Source organism: Mesoplodon bidens (assembly GCF_964165515.1).
Source record: "Mesoplodon bidens genome assembly, chromosome: X".
NCBI classification, from domain to species: Eukaryota; Metazoa; Chordata; class Mammalia; order Artiodactyla; family Ziphiidae; genus Mesoplodon; species Mesoplodon bidens.
This window is the reverse complement of record NC_138163.1, coordinates 94,355,654-94,380,157: the sequence shown is the minus strand read 5'-3', so window position 1 is coordinate 94,380,157 and position 24,504 is coordinate 94,355,654. Positions and strand designations below refer to the sequence as shown.

General features: G+C 49.3%; 1 protein-coding gene and 1 pseudogene across 5 annotated transcripts in view; one reads left to right on the top strand and one right to left on the bottom strand.

The window, feature by feature from the left end:
* IQSEC2 (IQ motif and Sec7 domain ArfGEF 2) overlaps positions 1 to 21,699 on the bottom strand; it is a 76,362-nt gene extending 54,663 nt beyond the window's left edge. For 2 of the 4 annotated variants that reach the window (XM_081222454.1, XM_081222455.1), the window contains exon 1: positions 20,823 to 21,697. In XM_081222454.1, coding sequence (XP_081078580.1) covers positions 20,823 to 21,529 — 707 coding nt within the window. In that variant the 5' untranslated portion in view covers positions 21,530 to 21,697. Of the gene's footprint in view, positions 1 to 20,822 lie in introns of all 4 variants that reach the window. The other 2 variants (XM_081222457.1, XM_081222450.1) reach the window with 2 other exon arrangements.
* A 1,381-nt stretch (positions 21,700 to 23,080) lies between these two features.
* On the top strand, positions 23,081 to 23,847 carry LOC308609421 (small ribosomal subunit protein uS2-like; annotated as a pseudogene). Its single transcript has one exon. The product of its transcript is annotated as a small ribosomal subunit protein uS2-like (transcript).
* The last annotated feature ends 657 nt before the right edge of the window (positions 23,848 to 24,504 follow it).

Genomic DNA, 24,504 nt, shown 5'->3' with positions numbered 1-24,504 from the left:
TCCCTAACTGGCAGCATAGAATTGGAGAAATCACTGCTCTCTGGACCTTGGTTCGTCATCTATAAAACAAGGACGCTGTGTTAGTTGAGTTCCAATCTTCAGGCCCTGAGATGCTTCGTTTCTTCAGAATCCCAAAGTTTCTCTCTTTTATCAATTGGGTTCAGCTACCTATGGGTAGAAACAAAGACCCAGGGTACCAGACCTCCCTTTATCAATCCATGTCAGGAAAGGAGATGGATTTCAATCCTGCTACTCCTATGGCTTTCTCCCAATGGAAGGCCACTTCAGACCCCAGGGTTCTCAAAAGGCTTGTCTATGCCAATTCCCATCCTCAAGAGTAATGCTCAATAAACAGTAACTGATTGAAGCCTATGAGTATAGTGACCGTATTTTCTGAACCAAAAACTCAGGCATGTAATGAGACCAAGGATTCTGACGTTGCTGCTTCCAGGTACAAGGGGCAATCTGGCAGATGGGAGAATAAATGGTAAAATATCGACAGCTCTTGAAACTTTGGGGGACTTATGGGGACAACAGGGAAGAATAACTCAAAAGAATATAGGCCCTTGAGTTGCCATACTGGGGTTTCTGCTCTCACCTCCTGACTGGATTCCCTGCCTCTCATTTTGACCCTCCAAGCTATCTATAAACAGTACCTGGGAACACAATAAGGTGCCTCTCTCCCAAGAACCTGGAATTAGATAAATAAGGTTGTCCTCTGAGACCTAAACTAATAAACAAAAAACGCATCAGAAACGAGATATGCAAAGTTACCTGAGAAAGAGAGACTGTTTCTCAAGCCAGCATTTGAGCAGCATGTCTACAAAATCAGGTGTCCAACAGAAAGGAGATTGGACACGAACAGAAGTACATTTTTGAAAGGACACTTGAAGAGCTACTGTGTACAGGGCTCCTCCTAGAAGTGTCCTGAGGAGAAAGAGGTGGGTACCCTGGCCCAGGGATCATACAAGTCTCTCTAAAAGCTGAGAATCAGCCCCGGGGCAGCCAGGCAACTGATCTCCCAAACATCAACTTGTCTAACTGCAAGTCTCTTCAATGGGCAACCACCTTCTCTCACTGGCTGCTAAAGGAACATCTCTCAAGCACAAATCAGTTGATGTGGTTCTGCTGCTTCAAACATTCAATAATTTTCTCACCGATAATTTTCCCACAGACGATTTTCCCACAGACTTCCGTGCCAGTCAAGCCCAAACTCTCCAAAGCTCTAAATCTTACTCCGCCCTCCCATCTACTTTCTTAGAACATCTGGTATTTGTTCCCTGGAACACTCTTGCTCCTCTTTATGTTTTTAAAAATTATTTTAAATTTTATTAAAGTGATATGTAAACTAGTTTAAAAAGTCAAATTCTGAAAGGATCTTAAAAATAAAAGTTTCCTTTTTAACTCTCTTAGTTACCTTTTTCTGAGTTGACTTTCATATTTCTAAAGTGTACGCTTATATTGCTAATCCATTTTTGGCATTTTTGTGTGTGTGTGCCCTTTAAACATTTTTTTTAACCGAAGTAATACATGCATATAGATTTTCAAGTCACATAGTACTGCAAGGAGTAAAACAAAACAAAACACACGAATTCCCCACTCTACCCCTCCTCACCCCCAACTCCCAGTCTCAGAGACAAACCGTTTTCAAGTCTTTTAACTACTTTTTCGGGTATTTACCTCCTCATTTCTAAGGAACACATGCGTGCTTCTATTTGTTGATTTATTTTTTTTTCAGTTTTGTATATCATGTACTGAATTCCCACCGTGCAGGGAGAGGGTAGGGCTCCCTAATACACACAACCGCCTCTAGCCCCCAGTTCTTATGCGGGTGCACTGTCCTTCCTTCCCGTTCTACCACTGTAGTTATAGCACAAAGTTTTGGTTAAATCCATGTTGGTGGCTTACATTATTATGACTGCATTGATACTAATAATGAGTAAATCACATCATTTGCTATAATTACATTTTCCTTCCCATACAACTTTTTCTTTTCCCTGGTGTTGATGACTATTCTTTTTTTTTTTTTTTTTGCTTGCTTAGTTTTCTTCATGTATATGATCAATTCTCCCCAAACTGTGTGAGTAGTGCATTTCTCTTCTCAATGTGTTCTGACACATCAGGTAATCCATCAGACTTTTTTTTTCCTCTGAGACATCATTCTCGCTGCAATCCAGACTGGTTGCTCTCCAGGCCTGCACAAGGTTGCCCGTAGATCTGCTCCCTTCTCCATCACTCTGGGATTCCCTTCACCTCTCTTCCGTGTTAATTTCCTGTTTCCTGGATTCCTTGGCCTTTTTTCTGAGTTTATGCCTGCATTTTGCTGGAGCACATTCTCCAGTGCTTCCTGAGAAAGGAGGCCTAGGACATAAAATCTTTAGCTCTCCTTTGTCTGAAGATGTCTCTATTGCACCCTCACCCTTGATTGATAATTCAACTGAGTATAGGCTTCTAGGTTGGAAATTATGGCCTGTCAGAATTTTGAGAACACTGCTCCATTGCCTCCTAGCTTCCAGTGCTGCTGTTGAGCAGTCCAATGCCATTCTTTTTCCTGATCCTTTGTACATGACATGTTTTTCTTCTGGAAGCTTTTAGGATCCTCTCTTTATCCCTGGTATTCTGAAATTGCGCTGTGGCATACCTTGGTGGGTTTTTTTTTTTTAATCATTTATGTTGCTGGTTACTCGGTGGGATATTCATTCCTTTAGCTCTGGGACTTGTTCTTGTATCATGTCTTTGATCCTTTCCTTTCTGCCGTTTCCTCCATTCTCTATTTCTGGAACTCCTATTGTTGGATGTTGCAGTTCCTCAACTGATCCTCCCGTGTTCTCATCTTTTCTCTTCCGTTGTCCATCTCTTTGCCTTGTTATTCTGCTTCCTAGGATATTTCCTCAACTTTTATTTTCTAATCCTTCTCCTGAAATCTTTATGTTGGCTCTCACTATCCTAAATTTCCCAGGTTTCTTCCCCTCCCTTCATTACCTCTGTTCCTTCCAAGTTTTTTGGTTTGTTTGTTTGTTTGTTTGTTTGCTTTTTGGGTCATTCTTGCAGGTTGATGGGCTTCCTCAAATAGCCTTGTACTATCTGATCATCTCTGGCTACCTAAGGCTTGTTTTTTTTTTAATGCCAGTTACATTGAGGTTTAATTTACATAAAATGAAATATACCTACCTTAAGGGTCCTTGGCTGGTGAGCCCTGGCGATCAGTTCCCATGACGGGAAGCTCTGCGTGTAGATGGAGCTGCCCAGGTGATGGGCTTCACTACAGAGTTTGTGGGCTGAGAGCCTGTTCTTTTGTTGGAGGACTCCCACATGTCATCTTTTGGAGGCCTCTGTCTGGGGCCTTTCAGTTTCCCCAGAGAAGAATCTTTTTCTGTCTCATGTGCTCCTGACTTTGGTGTTCTGGAAGTAGGCAAGTGGAAGGAGGCTGGGGGTCCACTGCTTTAGGGTACAGATCCCTTTGCTTGCGGCCCTGTTTCACCCCCATCCTCCACTGTGCCCGGTGTCCCCAAGCCTGGAGGCTCCTAACTTCAATTTCTCCAAAGAATCACCCTCCATCTATAGAGATGGAGCTGGGGAGGGGTGTCCCGACTGAAAGGGGTCGGGGAGGGGCCAAGAGGGTCTGTTCACAGACTTTCAATATTCTCCTTGCTTTCGGTTCCATGCCTCATCCTGCCTTCTGTGCTTCACGGTACCTCTGATGCCTGAGCATTTCTGGGGCTTGCTGGGTGGAATAGTTTACTTCTAGTCAGCATCCCAGACCTTGAGTTTCTACCTTTTTTATTCCTTTATGCATATTTCAGTGGGATTTGGGGAAGCAGCAGAGAAAAATAAGCTTACTCAATTAGTTGCGTTTAACAGGAAGTTCCCCTTCGTATTCCAGCCAACTCTTATTCCATCCTCCGTGACTCATTTAGGCAAGACCTCCTCCAGGAAGCTTATCTTAATGTCCCTAAGTTGGATGAGGAGCCCCTCCTCTGTTCTCCCACAGGATGCTTTTCTTGCCTCCATCACAGCTCTGATCAAACTGTTTTGAAAGTGTCCATTTCCATGCCTGATTCTCCCCGCAGACTGAGGCCTCCTGGCAGTCTGGGGCCATGTCTTAGTCATGCCTGTGCCCCCAGTTCCCAGGGTCTGGTCCACAGGGGTACAGAGTAAATATGTGATGATGGGCTTCCCTGGTGGCGCAGTGGTTGAGAGTCCGCCTGCCGATGCAGGGGACACGGGCTCGTGCCCCGGTCCGGGAAGATCCCACATGCCGCGGAGCGGCTGGGCCCATGAGCCATGGCCACTGAGCCTGCGCGTCCGGAGCCTGTGCTCCGCAACGGGAGAGGCCGCAACAGTGAGAGGCCTGCGTACCGCAAAAAGAAAAAAAAAATGTGATGATGGATTGAATGAATAAATGAATGACTATACGTATGAATCAGACCCAGCCAGAGGGACCATCTAGAAAGGGAAATAAGCTGAATACAATTGTTCTTATACAAGGCCAGTTCCCTAAAAGCTCTAAGTTCCCTAAAAGCTGTATGTGCAAAGACGCCTACTGCAGCATGATTTAAAAACCTGTGAAGGACTTCCCTGGTGGCACAGTGGTTAAGAATCCACCTGCCAATGCAGGGGACACAGGTTTGAGCCCTGGTCCGGGAAGATTCCACACGCTGTGGAGCAACTAAGCCCGCGCGCCACAACTACTGAGCCTGCGCTCTACAGCCCGCGAGCCACAACTACTGAGCCCGCGTGCCACAACTACTGAAGCCCGTGCACCTACAGCCCATGCTCAGCAACAGGAGAAGCCGCCACAGTGAGAAGCCTGTGCACCGCAACGAACAGCGGCCCCGCTCGCTGCAACTAGAGAAAGCCCGCACGCAGCAGCAAAGACCCAGCGCAGCCATAAATAAATAAACAAACAAATAATAAAAACCAGTGAAAAAAAATAGGCCCAGCATGTTGAGAGGATGGTTAAGTACATTATGGTATATGAGTTGCCATTAAAAATGATGCTTCTGAAGAATATGCAATTACATGGGGAAATGTTCAAACGAACAAAGCAAGAAAAAATTGTATGTGCTGTATTATCTCAGTCAGATGAAAAGAATGCAGAGAACAGGGAAATACATCAAATGTTCAGAGTAGCTGCCTCTGTGTGTTGTAATTATGGGTAATGTTTTTCTCCTCTACTTTTCTACGTTTTTATAAATTTTCGAATGGAAGAATGCGTTAAGTGTATACTTTTTAAAAATTTCCTAAGAAATGAAGTATCCTGAGATACTTATGAACAAAAGATTGTGAAGGGGACCCAAGGGTCTGTGTACACTTCTAGCAGCATTTGCTGGGAAGGCTCCGTTCTTCACTGGCCAGAGACCCGGAAGGCCCAGGCCCATGGAACACCAGCCCCACTGCAGCCCCCACCCCCACTGCAAAGCAGGACCTAGTTCAGGAAGCCAAAGGAGGAGGATCACGGAGCCCAGCTTTTTACAAATTGCAATATCATAGGCTGTACTGGGAAACAGAAGGTCCTACACTGGACCTCACACTTCAGAGGCCTCTCTCTGTGAGGTAAAGGGTCTGTGGGGCCAAGAGAATATGCCCATCAGGATCTCTGGCCCTCTCCCTTCTAGACTGCACTCAGGTACCTGGAACCCAGAATTCCCTGTCCATATTTCTTGAGCTTACTTGCAGGAATTGTGTGGTCTTATTATCCAGGTCCATCTGCTAGGCCCAGTGGGTGGTCAATGGGAAGGGAAAATAGACAGGGTTTGGATGTGGGCTGGGGTATCCATACACATCCCAAGGCTCCATATGAACTACAGGTGGGAAGAGAAGGGGGAAGGGCCAATGGCCTCAACTGGTACCTTGCATGGGCTGCACAAACATAGAGGCAGGCAGGTCCATAGGTCCCTAGGCCTCAAGGTTGGTAGAAGGGCCTACCTTGAGTATTAGACAGATCTAGGTTCAAATCCATTTATTTGCTGTGCAACCATGGATGAGTCCATTCCCCTCTCTGAACCTCAGCTTCCCCAACTATAAAATAGGTATAATAATTCCAATCTCAGAGAGTTGTTGTGAGGCTTGCTGGGGGCACAATGGCTTAGAGGTTATGAGCACAGGCTTTGGGTCAGACAGGCCGAGGTTTGAATCCCAGCTCTGCCCCTCCTAACTATGTGATTTACATCTCTAAGGCACAGTTTGCTCACCAATATGATAAAGAAAATAATAGCACTAACCTGATAAAGTTGTTGGAAGGATTATGGTTGTAATGAGTATGTAATAACATTAGAAAATGCTTAAATGAGAAAAGGCTGCTCTTATTAATGGGCGTGCAAATATTGGCTATGGTAGGGTTGACCAGCCTTCTGCACTCCCATCCTCCTGCCCAGCTTTATTTTTCTCCATAGCACTTACCACTATTTGACATATTTTTGTATCTTCTTGTTTATTTGTTTCTTTTCTTTCCCCACCCCCTACATTCACACACTAGAATGTCAGCTCAGCAGGAGAGAGGTCTGTTTTGTTCACTGTTACCAAGTGCCTGGATCAGTGAGAGACTGAAGACGTTCCTCAACAGTCGAGTAGATATCTGCCACATAGACAGGGGTAAAAGGTATTCTTGGCCGAGAGAACAGCCAGAATATAGGCATGGACCCATAAAGAAGTCCACTTTGCCGAGGGTATCCTAGATACTTCAGTACAACTTGAATGCAGGTCAGGAAGGGGACAGAGTGGCTAGAAAGATGAGTGGGGAAAGCGGGAGGGGGGAGGGCGGGGGGGCAGGGGGATGAACTGGGAGATTGGGATTGACTAATATGTATAATATGTATAAAATACATAACTAATAAGAACCTGCCGTATAGCACAGGGAACTCCACTTCGCTGTACAGTAGAAATTAACACAACACTGTAAAACAACTATACCCCAATAATAAATAAATAAATAAACAAATAAATAAAAACTAAATTTAATTGAAAGGTGAGTGGGGCTGTGGCCTGACCCAAAGGAGCATGTGAGAGCTCCCCTAGACCACAGGTGGTGTCAAAACCAACTTGTGACAGCCAGGAAGTGGAAAAGCACTAGGGGAGAGGCAAAGATGCCCGCCAAGTTCAACTGCCACCTAAATCATGATGACGTGAAAGGCCAAAGTTAAAACCTTTTGAAAGATAATTCAGGCGGAGGGAAGACTCCTTTCTAAGGGGCCATCTGAGCCAAGAATCAGACCTAGAAATGACAAATAGGCAAGTACAGAAGTCATATGGATGAGGTAATAGTGACATGCAAGAAAATCTTATAAGGTTAATTAAAGAGAAGAAAAACTAGATGAACCACAGGACAAATCAGAAACCTTGTTGGATAATGTAACCATTTTCAGCATTTTTCACATGACATTGAACGGATCCACATGATCCACAGGCCAAGATCGTGGTGGGGAAACAAAATGAAAGCCCATGGTGGTTTTAGTTGCTAGTTATCTTTCTGTTGATGATGACTCTTCCTCTAGTCCTTTGTTACCACTACTCGTTGAAAAGCCCTGGGATGACAATGATGATGATGATGATGATAAAGATTGCTGCATCAAAGGAAATATCTGTCTATCACTTTTCAAATTTCTTTTTCAGAAAATAAAGAGGCAAGTATCACTTCACATTTTTATTTTAAAGAAAAGAAAGACAGGCAGAGACTGCAACAAAAACAGCATTGCACACCAGGCAAGAGTGTGAACCTCACTGTATAATTGCCAGGAAGCCCCTGGGGGTCTCGAACCAAGCAGTGACAAGGTCAAATGCTGCCTTCCTAACCTCCCGCCCCTTTCAATCACTAAAGCGGGCTTTATTTGGTCCTTAGCATTTCTGCCTTCTAAGAATTCAAAAAGAATAAAGTGATTATTAAGCACCTACAATGGTCCAGGACTTGTGTTATCTTCATAACAGCTGTGCAAGGTCATTATTACTCTTCTCATCGTATAGATGTGAGAACTGGGGCTCAGAGTAGCAACGTGATTTACCTAGAGTCACACGGCTAATAAGTAGCGGAGCCGAGACTCAAGTCTAGGTTTGTATGATTCCAAAGCCAATGCTTTTCACGGCTACAGCTGTGGCTCCTTCTGTCATGCCAGAGCTAGGCAGCACTTCATCTCCCACAGCTTGGCCTCTCTCCCTCACCTGGCTCCAATCTCCCCTCCACACCATGAGCATTCAGGGGGTGCTTCTGGAAGAGACAGTCATTCAAGGATGGAAGGCGGGGCACCAAAAAGGGAAGGTGGGGTTAGGCACAGGTACTGCAGCCCAAAGCAGCTCAGCATTATCACAAAAAGAGAGAGAGAGAGAGAGAAGGGAAATGGAACTGGCTCTCCAGCCCTCCCTTCTTGCTTCCCTCCGCTGGCGGCAGAAGGGTGGAGGTTCAGCCATGATGGCAGAGAGAGTGGGCGGAAGGGGAAGCTGCAAGAGCAGCCTGCTACTGCAGAAGCCTCAGCTCAGCCTCGAAGCCCCCTCCTGTGTGCTTGGGGCCCATCTCTGGTCCACCTGCTCCCACTGCCTAAGCAAAGGAGGCCAGGCTGTTCTCCAAGCACCCACCCAATCCTGCCAAAGCACAGCTGACAGCAGACCCAGACCCTCTCAAGTCACAGTGAGGGCACCCTGAGAGGTGGAGGGACTAGCCCGGGGGTTCAGAGGAAGGCAGTGGCAGGGTGGGGGTCAGAACCCAGGTCTCCAGTCCCTCAGCTGAGGGCTCTCTTGATTGCGTGGTCTAGATGGCAGAGGTTGAGGAAAAGGGGTGCTCAGGAGGCTGCCACAGGAAGGCTCATGACGGGGCTGGAGCCAGAGGCAACACATGCCAAAATGAGGCCATACAGGGTTGGGTATTTTGGGGGTTGACTAATAATTTCCATTCTCAATCTGGATTGAGAAAGCAAAACAACCATTTTTTAAAAGTAGCTTTAGCCTTAGTTTGGACCTCAAGAGCATAAACCTTTACCTCTCTCTTCTGTCAAGACCCTGCTGAAAAGAATGTGAAGGAATAAAATAAGGTAAGAACTCATAACAGTGAAGAGGATGGGAGAGGGTGATATCAATGGGTGAGAGATTTCAACAAATTTCTGGGAGCAAAAAACAAAGAGAAGAATGTTCACAGTTGAAGGAGAGCCAGCAATGCCACTCAGGGGGTTGCAGCTGGAGAGGGAGCCAGTCAGGCCAGCAGAGGCCCAGAAAGAGTCCAGACTTGAAGATGGTAGGTACAGGGGAGGGTAGGAGCAATCAGGGGCTGAAAACGGGGGGATAAACTGAAGGTAAGTACATGAAATCCTTCCCTGTGCCCCCACTGACAACTCCCAGATCCAAAACACAAGCTGCCTGGCTTGCATCCCTAGGCAAAATATCAAAGGAGTTAAACTATCTGGGATTACTCAGGGCACCTAGTGGCATGTTGGTGCTCCCAGAATAAAGTGCTTTTCATTCTGGCACTTGGGGGGCACCCACTACAACTGGCAGCTCCCCGGCGGCTCACCTAAAATAAAGCCAGCGAGTGGCCAAGTCAGCTGGATATACAGACATCTCACTTTGTATCAACTCATTCACAAACTATAAAATAGAAAATATGAGAGAAAAGGTGAGCAGCCTAAAGGATCAATCCAGGAGGTTCAACATCCAACTAACAGACATTCCAGAAAGAGAAAACAGAGAAAATGAAGGGCAGGAAACTGCCAAAGAAATTATGTAAGAAAAGACAAGGTGCATCAAGTTGAAAGGGCTCACTGAGTACCAGATAGGGTGAATGAAAAACAGACCTTGAGCTGAGTGTTGGTTTTATAGGTATGTTTGGCTTGTAGAAACTTGACCATGTGATATGAGCACTTTTCTGTATACATATTTCAGTGTGAAGTTTTTTTTTAAAAAATCCCCCTCCTAAAAAATCTTCAAATAAAATGTCCCCAGAAGATGTGCTATGATTATCCTGTGGTTTCAAGGAACACTACACAACAGTAAGTTTAAGTAAGTACATAAATAAATAAATAAATAGATAGATAGATTGATAAGGTGGAAAGTCTAAATAGATCGATAAGGTGGAAAGTCCTGATCCAAATATGAAACAAAGTAAAAAGCGGCATGACCTTGAGCAATTCATAGAGCATAAGAAACGAAAATTCATTTGATCTTGATGCTAGGAAAATTTTCCTGGGAGTACAGAGGTTGGGACAGTGGACCTGTGGGAAGTGAGGTGTAATTATAGTACACTGTTTGGCCCTGCAATGAATAATATGACATAGTCATAATCACATAAACACCGTGTATTGGTGGCCAACTTTTAAAGTCAATCTGTCCAGAAAAGCACTGAAGACCTAATTATTGTTACATAACAGAATGCAAATGTAGTCAACCTTGCTGGATGCAAAAGTACAGAACACAGAAAGTGGGAGGTGGAGAGGTGGAGGAGAGATGGAGGGAAGGATGGGGCACTAATAACTATATCTTCCAAACTGAGTGGTCAAGAGATACTGTGGAAAATTGACGGAATAAGAAATTACAGTCTAAGAAGTATCTAGCAAAGTTACAAAGGTAACTAATAGAGAAACCAAAATAGTAATACAATTATTAAAGTTTGGAAGGGGGAAAAAAGAGTCAAGTGTTGTAAATAAGCTAAATTCTCACTTGTCATAGTAGAAAGAAGTCAATAGATGATGTTTAAAGTTGATAAATGAAGAAATAACCAACAAAGGATGTTTATGTGGAGATATGAAGTCACCACCAGAAAGCCTCAGTGGTAAAAGTGGTCACCTCTGGGGGCTGGGAAGTGGGGGGCAGGGAGACATTGGCTTATTACTATGCATGTCCTTGTGTACTATTTGCCCTTTTAAAATTATGTACATGGGGACTTCCCTGGTGGTCCGGTGGGTAAGACTCTGTGCGCTCCCAATGCAGGGGGCCCAGGTTTGATCCCTGGTCGGGGAACTAGATCCCACATGCGTGCCACAACTAAGAGTTCGCATGCCGCAACTAAGAAGTCCACACGCCGCAACTAAGATCCCGAGTGGTGCAACTAAGACCTGGCGCAGCCTATATAAATAAGTATTTTTTAAAAAAATAAATAAATTATGTATATGTACTGCTTTGGTTTAATTTTTCAAAACAAGTCCCTCCTCTTTCTTTGGACCTCAGTCTCCCACACGGTCCATATAAAATGGGGAGGTTGATGACTCTAGGTGATGCGAAGTCTTGTTCTCCAAAACCCATGCTTCTTTCTAGAGCAGAAGCAGGACAGGCCAGTGAAGGACCGACTCTTTCCTAACTAACCCCTCGACTCCTCACAGTATCATAATCATCCGTTACAGATGCCTTCTCAGGTGCCCCAGCCTGCACCACCCTCTGGTCGTCTTCAAAGCCCACCACCACCAGTCCAGCCTCACCAGTCTTCCATTCATTCAACTATTTACACCCATTAGTTATTGATACCTGCCTGAGTCACAAAGGATTTGAGATGGCTTACTCTAATAACACGGATAAGGAAAGAATAAAAATTGAACTAGAAAATAAGAGCTCAGAAAAAGAGATCAACAAAGATGCTAGAGCTGTACTTCAAATTAACTGGTAGCTGAGGCAGAAAGCAAGATACAATGAGCCATGACAGCCTCACATTAGGAAGGAGGAAATATACCAGTTCTCAGGGGAAGCAAACCTTTGCCGAGCACTGAATTCTTCAAGTCGTTGTCCGTTGTCCATTGTCCATGGGAGATTTCATGAAGGAGAAGGAAACGACTGTTTTTGATTTGTTTTGTTTTTGTTTTGTTAAACTTCAAGTTGCCCTATTGTAATGATGTGCTATCCAGATCTGGATGACTTATCTCCTATAAAAACTGAAGAATCCTAGGTCATATCATGATTATGAAATGAGGTATAAGAGCATATGTTTTGGCACAATCATGAATTATGTCATTGCTTTTCTTCCCCCGGAAATGACTATCCATTGAGCACCTACAAATATCAGGGAATGCCATTCCAATGATCTTGGTCAATCCTGAGAGATGGGCATTGTCATCCCATTCTACAGATGAGGAAACTAAAGCTCAGAGAAGGTAAAATGACCTAGCTGAGGTCATCCAGTTGGTTGGGGCAGAGCCGAGATTCAAACTTAGGTCTGTCGGTGTCCAAAGCTCATTCTTTAGGTATCATACTGGGGGCCTCAAAACAAAGCCACCCAGGTTAGAGACACCCTGCCTAAGGCAATGGGGACACAGTGATGACACAGGCCCGCCCTCTTCCACGAAAACAGAAAAAGGGGGATGACAGGCCTTGCTGTCAAGCCAGAAACTGCCTCTGAGCTGCCTCAGTTACATTAAATGAGGACCTGCAAGGCAGAAAGCAGCAGAAAGAAAGCTGGGCCTGGGTGGAGAAAAGGAAACCACAGACCCCAGCTGTGAATCTAACCGATCTGATTTCTGAGGGGCTGAACCAGAGCAGAGGGTCTGTCTGCCACTGAAGCAAGAGATCCTTTACTTAGGTGATGCCTACTCTTTACCGCTTCCTCCCCAGCAAATCAGCCAGCCTCCTGGAGGCCTGGTTTTCTCATCTGTAGGACAAAGGTAATGATCCCTACAACCTTCACAGGATTTCAAGGCATAAAATAGCACATTTAAGGAATGATGCTTTGAAGACTGGCATTAACACTAGAGTGACTTTTCTAATCAGAGCTCTTCTGCTCACACGTGAGTGGCCTCCTGCAAGTCCTTTCTCTAGGCTTCAGTCTTCTCATCTGTAAAATGAACAGCCCGATTTTTAAGGGTCCCTCGGGCTGGAAGGTTCTTCACGTTTATGCTGATATTATTAAAACCCTACTGGTCATGAGTGGCTGCACTCCCTTCTGTCACAGCACTTATCAGTGTGTTGTCACTGTCTTTCTCCCCCAGTAGGTTCTCTCTGCTCCCACCACCCAAGTTCAGGCCTTATCACCTCTCATCTAGACTGTCGCACAGTCTCATCACTGAATGCCCTCCAGTCTATCTTCCAAATTGCCCTGTAATAGGATCTCTCCAATACACTGCTCTCAACAGTCACCCCATACTCTACAATACACACCTCTTCCCTCAGCTTGGAACTCTATGTTGGTTCCCAATTTGCAACAGAATAAAGCTCCTTATCCCGCGACTCAAGTGTCCTCATGATCTGCACCAGCCAAGTCGTCAGACTCTTCTCTGGATCCTCCCTGCCTCCCTGTTTGTGCTCTAGTTTGTACTGACGTGGTAGAAGTGTGCCCCTCCCCACCTCCACATACCCTGCTGGTCTCATACCTCTGTACATTTGCCTGTGCTGTCCCCTCCGCCTTAACCTCCCTTTGGTTCCCAATTCCCACCGACCCACATGCCGTCCTTCTTCGCCTAGCCAGCCCCTACTCATCCTCCAAGCCTCAGATCAGGCATCACGTCAGTCTGGGTAGATGTCCCTCCTTTGGGCACCCGTGGCCTCCCGTGCTCCCCTCTGGCATAGCACACAAGACGCCACGTTACATTTGTCTTCTCCACCCAACTGTGAGCTCCCTGAAGCCAAGAAGCGTATACTATTAATCATGGAACTCCCTGCCTGCAATAGCACAAGCTGTGGCACATCCCAGGTGCACAGTACTCACTGGATGGCCCTCTCTCTCTCAGAAATGTGATGAGCTCCCACATGACCTCCCGCTCCTGCCCTTCCATGGCACGGAATTTTGCAAAATTATTATTATTAATAATAAAAATGCCTATCACCAAGTAAACACACACTCTCTGCTGAACACTTCTCTGTCATCTCACTGAATTCTCACAACAATCATGACAAGATGGGTCATTTATGAATTATCTGGCATATCAGATGTACAGTTGCGAGGCATGCCTCCCAGTTTTGTAAGGAAATTCGGGGGAAGGAAGAAAGTAGGTACTTTTTTATCACAGATATAATGACAATAATTCGAAAGTGGTTCTATAGAGGAAAATATTGCTTCTATTCAGGTGAATGAAGTATATTGCATCTGGAATCCAGTAGGAAATCAAAAGGCCCAGCCAGATATGCAATCTTATTATCCCTTAAAAAAAAAGGTATATATATATCTATATCTATATCTATGTAACACATAGCTACAAAGAAATGCATTTGATATTAGTGAAATGGTACATATCAGGTGCTAATTGTGATAAATTTCCCTCTAAAATGTTGGAGGAATCATCGTGATCTGTCGTGTAGCCCTGGCCTGTCATGTTTGTTTTAAAAAGGATGTGATGCGACAATCTTGGCTGGGTTGCCTTGTCTGCTACATTCCACCTCTAGAGGGCAGGGCAGCCTCACATATTGTTTTCCATCCTTATCCCTCGGTTTTTTCATCCTGATCAGGACCTTGCTGGGTGTGCTAGGCAGCCAGGAAACTTTCTGATATATTTTTGTGGGGCTGGGGGGAGGTGGGCAACAGGAATCGCACCCATCAGAAGATACAGTTTTATCCCCACTGACTACTTGAGAAAACGGAGGTTCTGAAAGTTAAGTGATTTGCCTAGAGTCACAGAAATTCCTCCTTCCCACGGCACCCCATTTTTCTCCAAATGCGAAGGTCCCAGAGAGCTTCAGCTCCTAAGTGCTTAAGAACAGGCGTCCCAGGACTTCCCCAGCGGTCCAGTGGTTAAGACTCTACACTCCCAATGCAGGGGGGCGTGGGTTCAATCCCTGGTCGGGGAACTAACATCCCGCATGCCACACTGTGCAGCCAAAACAAAAAACAGGCATCCTTGCGTGAGTGCTTTTCAACATGGACGCCTGGAGAGAGACCTGACACCACAAGGAAGTGAAGGTAACTAGCAAATGATCTTGCCCTAAATGACTTACCACAACAGAGGAATAAGTCATTTACGCATCATTCTTCCCCATGACAAGTGTTGATTCTTCTGCCAGGGAACATAGCAGAGAATGAGCTAGAGGGGCTGTGTCTTATTCTGACTCCAAGACACCGTGCCTAGCCCAGGGTCAGAGCCCAATAAAGATTTGATGGGTAAATAAGTAATTTCTCACCGGATGAGGCAGAGGGCACACAGGTCCTATGCAGGCCTCTTTGCTCCTTTCAGGACAGAAGGTCCCGCATTAAGGGAGAAGAACATGGTATGACGTGGCCATGGCATGGGAGGGACAGGTAATGATGAGCAGATTGGCCTAAATGTCTCTGAAGTCTCATCTGACTCTGCTACCCTGACATCCTATGAACTGGGAGACTGGTGACTGGGAGGAGCACAGAGGGCAGAGGCCAAACAGCTCCAGGGAGCATGAGGAAGAAGCCACAGAGAAGCCAAGAGAACCCTGAAGTTGAGTCATCTCTCTCTACAGGAGTCCTGAAAGGAAGAACACCTTAGGCACCCCTGGCCATTAGTGCACCGGGACTTAATCTGACAGTCATTTGTCTACTCAACATTTACTGAGCAGCTACTACGTGCTGTGCTATGTTTTTCCAAGCTTCTAGCTCCTTCAGTTACGCCCACAGCACCTAGCAGAGGGACTGACACAACGTGCACACGATGTATGTGTATGAAATCTTCATCTGACGGAGCCCTCAAGCTAGAAGAGATGACACAAGATGTAAACAAATAAAGGTATAAAAGGGGGCAAAGTGCTCAGTTCAAGGGTCAGGGATAGACCTGTGCACAAACACGGGAGAGGCAGCAACAGTGGAATGCAGCCTGGGCACTGGATGGAACAGCCCGGGAGAAGCGAACAACATGAGCAAAGACCCAGAGGCTCTCAGGAGGCTGAGTGGGCTGACAATGGGGCACACAGGCCAGTCTGGCTGGAACTCGGTCTGTGTGAGGGGGACCGTAAAAAGACGAGAGGAGAAAGGTGAGATCCTAAAGGGCCCATGCATGGCAGGCAAAGCAGTCTGAACCTTCTCCTGCAGGCAGAGACAGCGGGAAACCGCTGGAGCCCCACAGAAAGCTTGGTCTGGCTGTACCTCATTAGGGGCCGGAGGGAACAAGAGCAGGAGGGCATCGATTAGGAGACTGTGGTCAAAATCCAAGAGGCTATCAGGAGAGGGAGCTTGACTCAAGCAGTGGTCCCAGGAGCTCTGCTGGGGGAAGCCCAGAGCCACACCCAGAGCATCTTTACCGTCTTCACACCCGCCTGCAGGAGGCATTGGTGGACCAAAGGCTCAGGAGCCAGGTAGTTCTGGGCCTCATGCAGTTGTGTAACCTTGGGCAGGTCATCGCACCTCTCTGACCTCTCGTTTCCCTGTCTGAAAAAAGAGGATAATACCAATATCCACCTGGCATGGACTCTGTGCAAATGAGATAAGAAGCAGCATGGAATGGTGGGTGAGAACGTTGTGGATGGACTCTGGAGCCTGGCCACCTGGGCTCCTTCTAACTCCTTCTCAGTTCTGCTACTTATTCACTGAGTGACCTTGGGGAAGCTACCCAACCTTTCTGGGCCTCGGTTTCCTCATCTGTGAAATGGACTTAATAACAGTATCTACATCAAAGGATTCATATGGCGATTGAATGAATTAATACACAGAAGGCACTTAGAACAAATAGTGCTTGGCACACAGTAAATGCAGGTTAAAAAAAGACGTTAGCTATTGTTACATAAAGCCACATAGGGTGGTGCCTGGCACATAGAAGGCTGAGGCTCACTCAGCACATGTGCGGCCCCTTCTCCATGCCCCAGGCCTCCCCTGTGCTCCCAGCAAATTCAGAGGCCACAGGAGGCAGAGGTGAGACAGATGAAAGAGTAGCAGAGGGCAAGCCTGGGTCCGGTCTTCCTCCCACCTCCCCCTCCATCCGACACCCACTCTCTTCAAAGCCCCCTGCCCAGGTCTTTGACCAGTGGCCTGGCCTCCACTCCTCACTGCCCCTCCTACTCATTTTGTCCTAAGCACCGGCACTACAGTGGGTCAGGCTTGGTCCCCTGTGTCTTTGGTCAGGGAAGGGGGTGGGAGGGCTCTCAAGCGCAGAGAGTCTGGTGTTTGCTCAGCCTGGGGGCCCCTCCTGCTCTGTGCACACAGCCAAGAAATGTTTGTGGGTGACAACAGCCCCATTCTCGCCCCAGATCTAGACTGAGAAGCAAGATTCCTCTAATTCTCATTCAATTCGACATTATCATTGCCTCCCACATGAGTATAATGCTCCCAACACAGTGGGGGGAGGGAGAGAAATGGTATTCCATCCTGGGAAGAAGGAAAGACCCCCACCCTCCGCCCAGGAAAAGTGCCCAATACCCCAAGGGAGACAGACTTCCCCAGGGCCCCTCCCTGGGCTCCCTCCCTCCCTCCCAGTGCCCTCAGCCCCTGTGGGGAGCGCACTGACACTCCAGCGCACACACAAGACAACCCGGCAACTGTGCCTAGAGCCTAGACCACGCACTGCCCTGGCTGCTGAGAACACCAGGCCGGTCCTGCTGGTTGCTGTCCCCCAACGCAAGCCAGCCTGCTGGGGGGTGGTGCGTGCAGAGGATGAAGAGTTACCACCAAACCAGTTTCAGCCCACCACCGCCTACGGCAGAGCCGGAGCTGGGCCCAGGCAAAAATCGTGGGAAATGCAGCTCTCTTCAGCGTGGAGGACTCAGCAGTGGCCCCCAGCACGCCTGTAAATCATTCCAGGCGCCAGAACTGCAAGGGGGGGCCAGGCCAAGATCAACAACGGAAACAGAGCTCTTCTCTAACCATGGGGAGTGGGGGTGACAATTCCAGGGAAAAAGACCTGAGCATTGCAGAGACCAGCAGCTGCTAAACAAACAAACAAGCAAGCAAAGACCTCATGTACAGAGGCCCAGTGGCCAGAAGGAGGTCGGGCCTCATCGTGCGCTATGCTGCACTAGAAAGGCCACACCCAGAGCACAGCAGAAGGCAGACTGGCATCCGGGAACCTGTCCAGAAGAGACAGTGCGGGTGGATGTGGGAATCCTGGGGGGATGACATAGGTGGGGGTGGACATGACAGCTGCTATCAACTGCGGTAGAGGGCAAGTTCACAGGCTCGGGAGTCTGTCTCACAGATAGTGTGACCTCTGGTGTGTTACTTCACTTCTCTGAGCCCTCGGTTTCTTCAGCGGTAAAACGTGGGTTGTGGTGACAGACGGACAGGGTCGCTGGGCAGAGGGGCCCTTCAACAAGCAGCAGCTGGGCCCAGGCCCCTCTGTCCCCTGTTCCTCCACCAGGGGGAGCCTGGGGACCAGGAGCGCCCAGCATGTACCAGCTCTACCTAGCCTCCCCCAATGCTGCAGCCTCTGCTGCTCAACACCCACCCTGCCTGCCCTGGCTTCCAGCGGCAGCCTCTCACCCACTCCCTACAAACCCAGAACAGGCCTGGCAGGGGAGTAGCTTGCAGCAGCTGTGGCAACAACAGTGGCTAGTGCATCAATACGCCCTCCTGACGCCTGGTCGAGAGAGAGGGAGGGAGAGTGGAGAGAAGGGAGACAAGGCCTTCTGCCCTCCCCCATCGACTCCCCCTCTCATCACTCATCCCAGAGCCATCTCCCCCTGCTCAAATCCTCCAGATACCCCAGGCTCTCCTGGCCTCTCCCAGTTGGTGACCTGGCCAGGTCCTGAGGCCAAGAGACTCCTTCAGGCTGGAAAGCCCCAGTGGAAAAATAACAGGCCTCGGAGACAGGTGGACTTGGGTTCTAGCCCCAGATCTATTAGGAACTGGCAGTGTAATCTTGAGCACGTTCCCTTCATTTTTTTGGAGCCTCAGTTTCCCCATCTCTAACATGGAGTTGCTAGTGCTCACTGCACAGGCCCTGCTGTGAGGACCAAAAGAGGTACTAACGGGTGTGCAATCAAAGTACCGTCTAAATCCCCGTATTAATCCAGTAGGAAATGTGAAGCAAGGGAATCCAACAAACAGCCTGGAGGGTGCACAAAAAGAGGGAAAGACCGAGAGGCAGGCCTGTCCAGATGGCAGAAGCACAGAGCTCAAGAGCAAACAGGCTTCCAGCCAGCCAAGAGATTCAGACCCACATCTGCAGGATGGAGAATCTGAGAAGAACGGAACCCTAGAATTGGGGGAGACCCAGGTCATTTCATAGGGCTTTCCACCAGTTCAGGAATTATGCTTTCTCCAGCCCTCCCCGACCCCCTTGAGGCAGTCCACTGCATCACCAGACAGCCAGGTGGGAAAGTTCTTCCTGATTTATCCCCAAATTCCCCATTGCTCCTGGTTCTGCTCCCTGGAGCCACACATAATGAGGCTGCTTCCTCTGTCACAGGTTTGACCACTCTGGAAAAGTCTTCCGCAGCCAGGCTAAAGGACCACAATGCCCATACAGTCTCCCTCTGTCCCCACCCCATCATGGCCCTCTCCTGAAAAGGCCTTGCTTGGTCAGTCGACCTGGCCCCTCCCTCCAGTGTGGGGCCCCAAGCTGCACACAGTCAGTCCTCCTGGAATGGGCTCCCAGCAGCCCTGGCTGGGCAGAAGAGCCCATCTCCCTCTGGGGCAGCCCACACCAAACCTCAGCTGAGGGTGCACTGCAGTGAAGCCCAGCCGAGCCCTTGAGCTGCAGCTGCTGCTCCTGGGGCCCAGCCATCTCAACCCAGCACCCCAGCCCGCTGCCTCACCACGGGGGAGTTGCAGAGAGCTGTCTCCCGGCAGATTTCCTGAGGCGGAAGGCTTCCCAACCCCCAGCCCAGCCTCCAAGAGACACTCCACTGGTTGTGGCACATGGTAGGACCAGCTGAGCAGTGAGAGGAGGGGGAAAGCTGTCCATTCGCTAGAGGACTTCAGACTTGCTCTGTAGTGGTGGCTGGATTAGTCACAGAACCATCAAATCTAAGCTGGAGGGGCCCTTAAAGAGCATCCAAGGCAGACCTTGCCTTTTAAAAAGATATGGGGGAACTGATGGCCTGAGAGAGGAAGGGACTCAGTCAAGGTCACAAAGCCAATCTGCAGCAGAGCTGGAAGGGGAACCTGGGTTTCCTAACTCCCAGGTCAGTATTCTTTCCAATCCAGCAGGAGAGAAATCGGGGAGCCTTTAGGGCAGCCCTGTGAGCCTGCACGCCCTTGACTCTTGGCCTGACATTTATCCCGACCAGCTCACCGTGGTATCTGCATGGAAGAAGTGGGCCCAGCCCATGCCCCACCAACCCAATAGATGTTGCCAGGGTGTCCCAAATAGGCAGACACACAGACCCCAGCACAGAAACTGGCACTGATCCAACAAGAGGGAAGATCTGTAGACTTCCCTTGCTGGTACGCTCTTTAATTGGGTGGTTTTTCCTTGAGGGTGGAGAGGGGGTGGTCTTTGAGGAACTAGCCAAGGGCCGGGCCTCCATCTTTGCTCCCCCGACCAGGATGTGCTGCAGTTCCCCTCAGAGGGATATCAGCCTCCAGCAGCCATTCTGGTCCCCACCTGCCTCTCTGCGAAAGGATGGAGCTGAGGCCGCCAGAGGAGATCAGATCAGGCCTGTGCTCAGGACCCGCAGAGGAGACCCGAGGTGGGGTGGGGTGGGGGGGCTTTCTTTCCCTTGGGGCTCTGATCTGACACCGTCGGAGACAATAAAAATCCCAACCGGCACATCCAAATAAAATAAATAAATGAAAAGCCATCCTCTGGCAAGGATATAGCGAGGGGGTGAAGAAGTGGAGGGGGTGATGACTGCTCCAGGCCCTCACTGGCCACGGTTTTGAGAAGGAAGAGACGCCTGCACTCATCGGGCCAACCCACTCTGGGGTAGCTAGAGAAGGGGTGTCGGCTGCGCGAGGGGGACCCGGCTTCGCCCGGCAGGTTGGGACTGGAGAGAAGGACATGGAATCAGGCACTGGCTTCTTACTTTACCAGCCGTACAAGTTGGAGAGGGAACTAGCGGGGAAGAGCCAGGAAAGACAAACACGCGTTCCTTACTTTCTCTGGAGGGTTGTGGCCGGGCTGGTGCTGGTACTGGTACTGTGGCCGCCGCCGGCCCCGGGGCTGGAGCTCCTGGATGCGCCACGGCTCAGCTGGCCCCGCTCTCGCGGTGGACGGGGCCCCACGCCCACCGCCGCCGAATAGCCGGATTCCTTCTCGCGGCCCGGGTGCGCTGGCCCGGCCTCCCGCCCGCTACGCTCGCGACCCAGGGCTGGGTTCTCGTGGTGCAGGTGGCACTGGGCCACGTCGCGCTCGCGGGCAGAGTAACCAGCAGTGTCCTGGAGTGGGTAGGAGGCGTCCCGCTCCTTGTCCCGATACACAGCCTCCCGGTTCTGATAGGCGCCGTCCCGGTTCGGGTAGCCCACGTCCCGGGCCGCCTGGTGGAACTGGCTCTCCCGCAGCTCGCGGTGGTGGAACTGGGTCTCGCGCAGGTTCTGGTACTGGCTCTCGCGGCTCGGGCTATCCCGCGCGCCGTGGGGGTCCCGGTGCAGCTCCCCGCGGTGCAGCTGGCTCTCCTCTCTCAGGTCGCGGTTCTCCTGGGTGAGCTGGTCCAGCTGGCCCTCCAGCTCTTCGATGCGCCGCCGCTGGGTCTCCAGCAGCTGCTGCTGGCTCTCTATGATGTTGTTCAGCTCCAGCAGGTACTCCACCGCCCGGTTGGGGCTCTCGGATCCCGGGCCGCCCGGGGGACCCGACCCCGCCTCCATCCTGGCGGCCCAGGGGCAGGGGAAGGGGCAGGAGAGCCCGGTCCCCGCTCGCTCACGGCGCCACCCTCCCCCGGGCCCAGCCGGGGGAGGGGGCCGGCGGGACGCGAGGGCGCGCACCGGGCTCGAGGGCCCGGGGGCCCGGGGGGGCCCGGGAGACAGCGCTGGGGCAGGCGGCACGGGGAGCAGGAGCTGAGGCTGCCGCTGCCGCTGCCGCCGCCGCCGCCACCGCCACGGCTCTCGAGGACGCGGCCCACGGCGCTCCGCCCGCTGCGGAGTCACTGCGCAGCGCGGCCGCGCGGGACCGCCCCGGCCGCCGGCCCGCCCCCCGCCCCTGCCCCCACCCCGCGCGCCCGGCCCGCCCCCGAGCGTCCCACCTGCCAACGCCGTCCGCACCCGAAGCCGGACCCGCCCCAAGGCACCCGGGCCAGCCCCATCACATTCCACCGGTCCCAGAGTCTTCACTTAATGCAGCCTAAAGAAGCCCTCCATCCCAGTCCGTTCCAATGTCCCTTGGGTCCACCAGGCCCAAGATCCTCGTCTAAGACCTCCCAGAAAACTCCATCCCAGGCAGCTCCCAGGTCTAGGCATCCCACAGACTCCCCATCCCCTGGGTCTGCCAATCCCAAGTGTCAGATTCCCCATCCCATCCAACCCCTGGACCTCCTACCTCAGGTGACCTCTCTTTAGCCCACGGCGTGGGCAGTCCCAGGATCTCCCACCCCAACAAGCCCTGGGACACCCCATCACAGCCAGTTTTAGGATCAAAGCCCCATTCATTCATTCAACCCCCATTTTCTGCTCTCCTTTGGAAATGCTCACCTCCGTTTACTCCATCACCTCCATCCAGTGAAACTGTACCCATCTTTCAAGACTTACATGCCACCTTACTGAAGCCAGCCCTGATCTCCCCAGCCAGAATCGCTCGCTTCCTCCACACGTCTTTTGCGGCACTTGTGGGACAAGTGGAACTCTGCTTTATAGCGCATTCGTTTTTGTTCTTGTGTCATGTCCTCTGCCAGACCAAGCTCCTTAAAGCCAGAAACATGTCCTCATTCATCTTTGTGAGCAGGTTGGGGTAGAAGAGAAAGCTTGAGTTTTACAGTCAGACAGAACTAGATTTAAATTTCATCTTCTCTCTGAGCTTCCATTTCCCTATCAATAACACCTACCTCACAGGAGTGGTCTTGGGAAACAGCATGCAAAAACATTTGTCACAGAAAAGACAACATAGAAAATGGAAGAAAATATTTGCAAATGATATATCTGAATATGTAAAGAACTCTTAAGCTCAACATCAAAAAAACAACCCATTTTTTAATGGCCAAAGGGCTTGAATAGATATTTCTCCAAAGATATACAAATGACCATTAACCACACGAAAAGATGCTCAACATCATTAGCCATCAGGGGAATGCAGATCAAAACCACAATGAGCTTTCCATCGTAACTTAAAGGGAAACTTTCACAATGTCCAGAGCCCTTGATATCCTGAGATGAAGGAGGTCCGGATGTCCTTAAATTCCTTGCAGCAGGAACCCACTTAGGTGGCACCAACCTTGACTTCAAATGGAGCAGTATGTCTACAAAAGGCAAAGTGATGGTATCTACATCATAAATCTAAAGAGAAGCTTCTGCTGGTGACTCGTGCCACTGAAAACCCAGCTGATGTCAGTGTCATATCTTCCAGGAATACTGGCCAGCTAGCTGTGCTGAAGCTCGCTGCTGCCACCAGGGCCACTCCTATTGCTGGCCACTTCGCTCCTGGAATCTTCGTTAACAAGATCCAGGCAGCCTTCCGTGAGCCACAACTTCCAGTGGTCACTGATCCCACCGCTGACCACCAGCCTCTCACAGAGGCGTCTTATGTTAACCTGCCCACCATTGCTCTGTGTGACACAGATTCTCCTCTGTGCCACGTGGACACTGCTACCCCATGCAACAACAAAGGAGCCCACTCAGTGGGTCTGATGTGGATGCTGGCCTGGGAAGTACCATGCATATGTGACACCATCTCCCATGAGCATCCACTGGAGGTCATGCCTGATCTCTGCTTCGACAGAGACCCTAAAGAGATCGAAAAGGACAAACAGGCCACTGCTGGAAAGGTGTGACCGCGGAAGAATTTCAGAGTGAATGGGCCGCTCCAGCTCCTGAGTTTACTGCTACTCAACCTGAGGTCACAGGCTGGTCTGATAGTATGTTGGTGCCCTCTGTGACTATCCAGCAGTTCTCTGCTGAAGATTGGAGCACTCAGCCCACCACTGAAGACTGCTCCCAATGCTCAGGCCACTGAATGGGTAGGAACGACCACTGGGTAGTTTGAAGCTGTTCTTCCATAGGCTCTTAAACAGAAAATGGAGATAAAGTTGTTGAAAAATAAACATCAGTCTCTTAAAACACACACATACAGATGCCACTTCACACCCACTATGATAGCTAGAACAAAAAGGACAGACAAGGAGAAGTAGGACAGACAAGGTGAACCTGTGGGGCGATTGCTGGTGGGAATGTAAAATGGTTCAGTTGCTTTGGAAAACAGTTTGGAAGTTTCTCAAAATGTTAAACATAGGGTTACCATATGACCCAGGAATCCACTCCTAGGAATATACCCAAGGGAAATGAAAAATGTTTACACGAAAACTTGTACATGAATGTTCATAGCAGCATTATTCATAATAGCCAAAAAGTGGAAACAATTAAATGTTCATCTGTTGATGAATGGGTAAACAAAATGTGGCATATCTACACAGTGGAATATTGTTCAGCCATAAAAAGGAATGAAGTTCCAAAACATATAAACAGCCCATCCAACTCAATGTCAAAAAAGCAAAAAAAAATTTTTAATGGGCAGAAGACCTGAATAGACATTTTCCCAAAGAAGATGTACAGATGTCCAACAGGCACATGAAAAGATGCTCAACGTCCCTAATCATCAGAGAAATGCAAATCAAAACCCCAGTGAGATGTCACCTCAC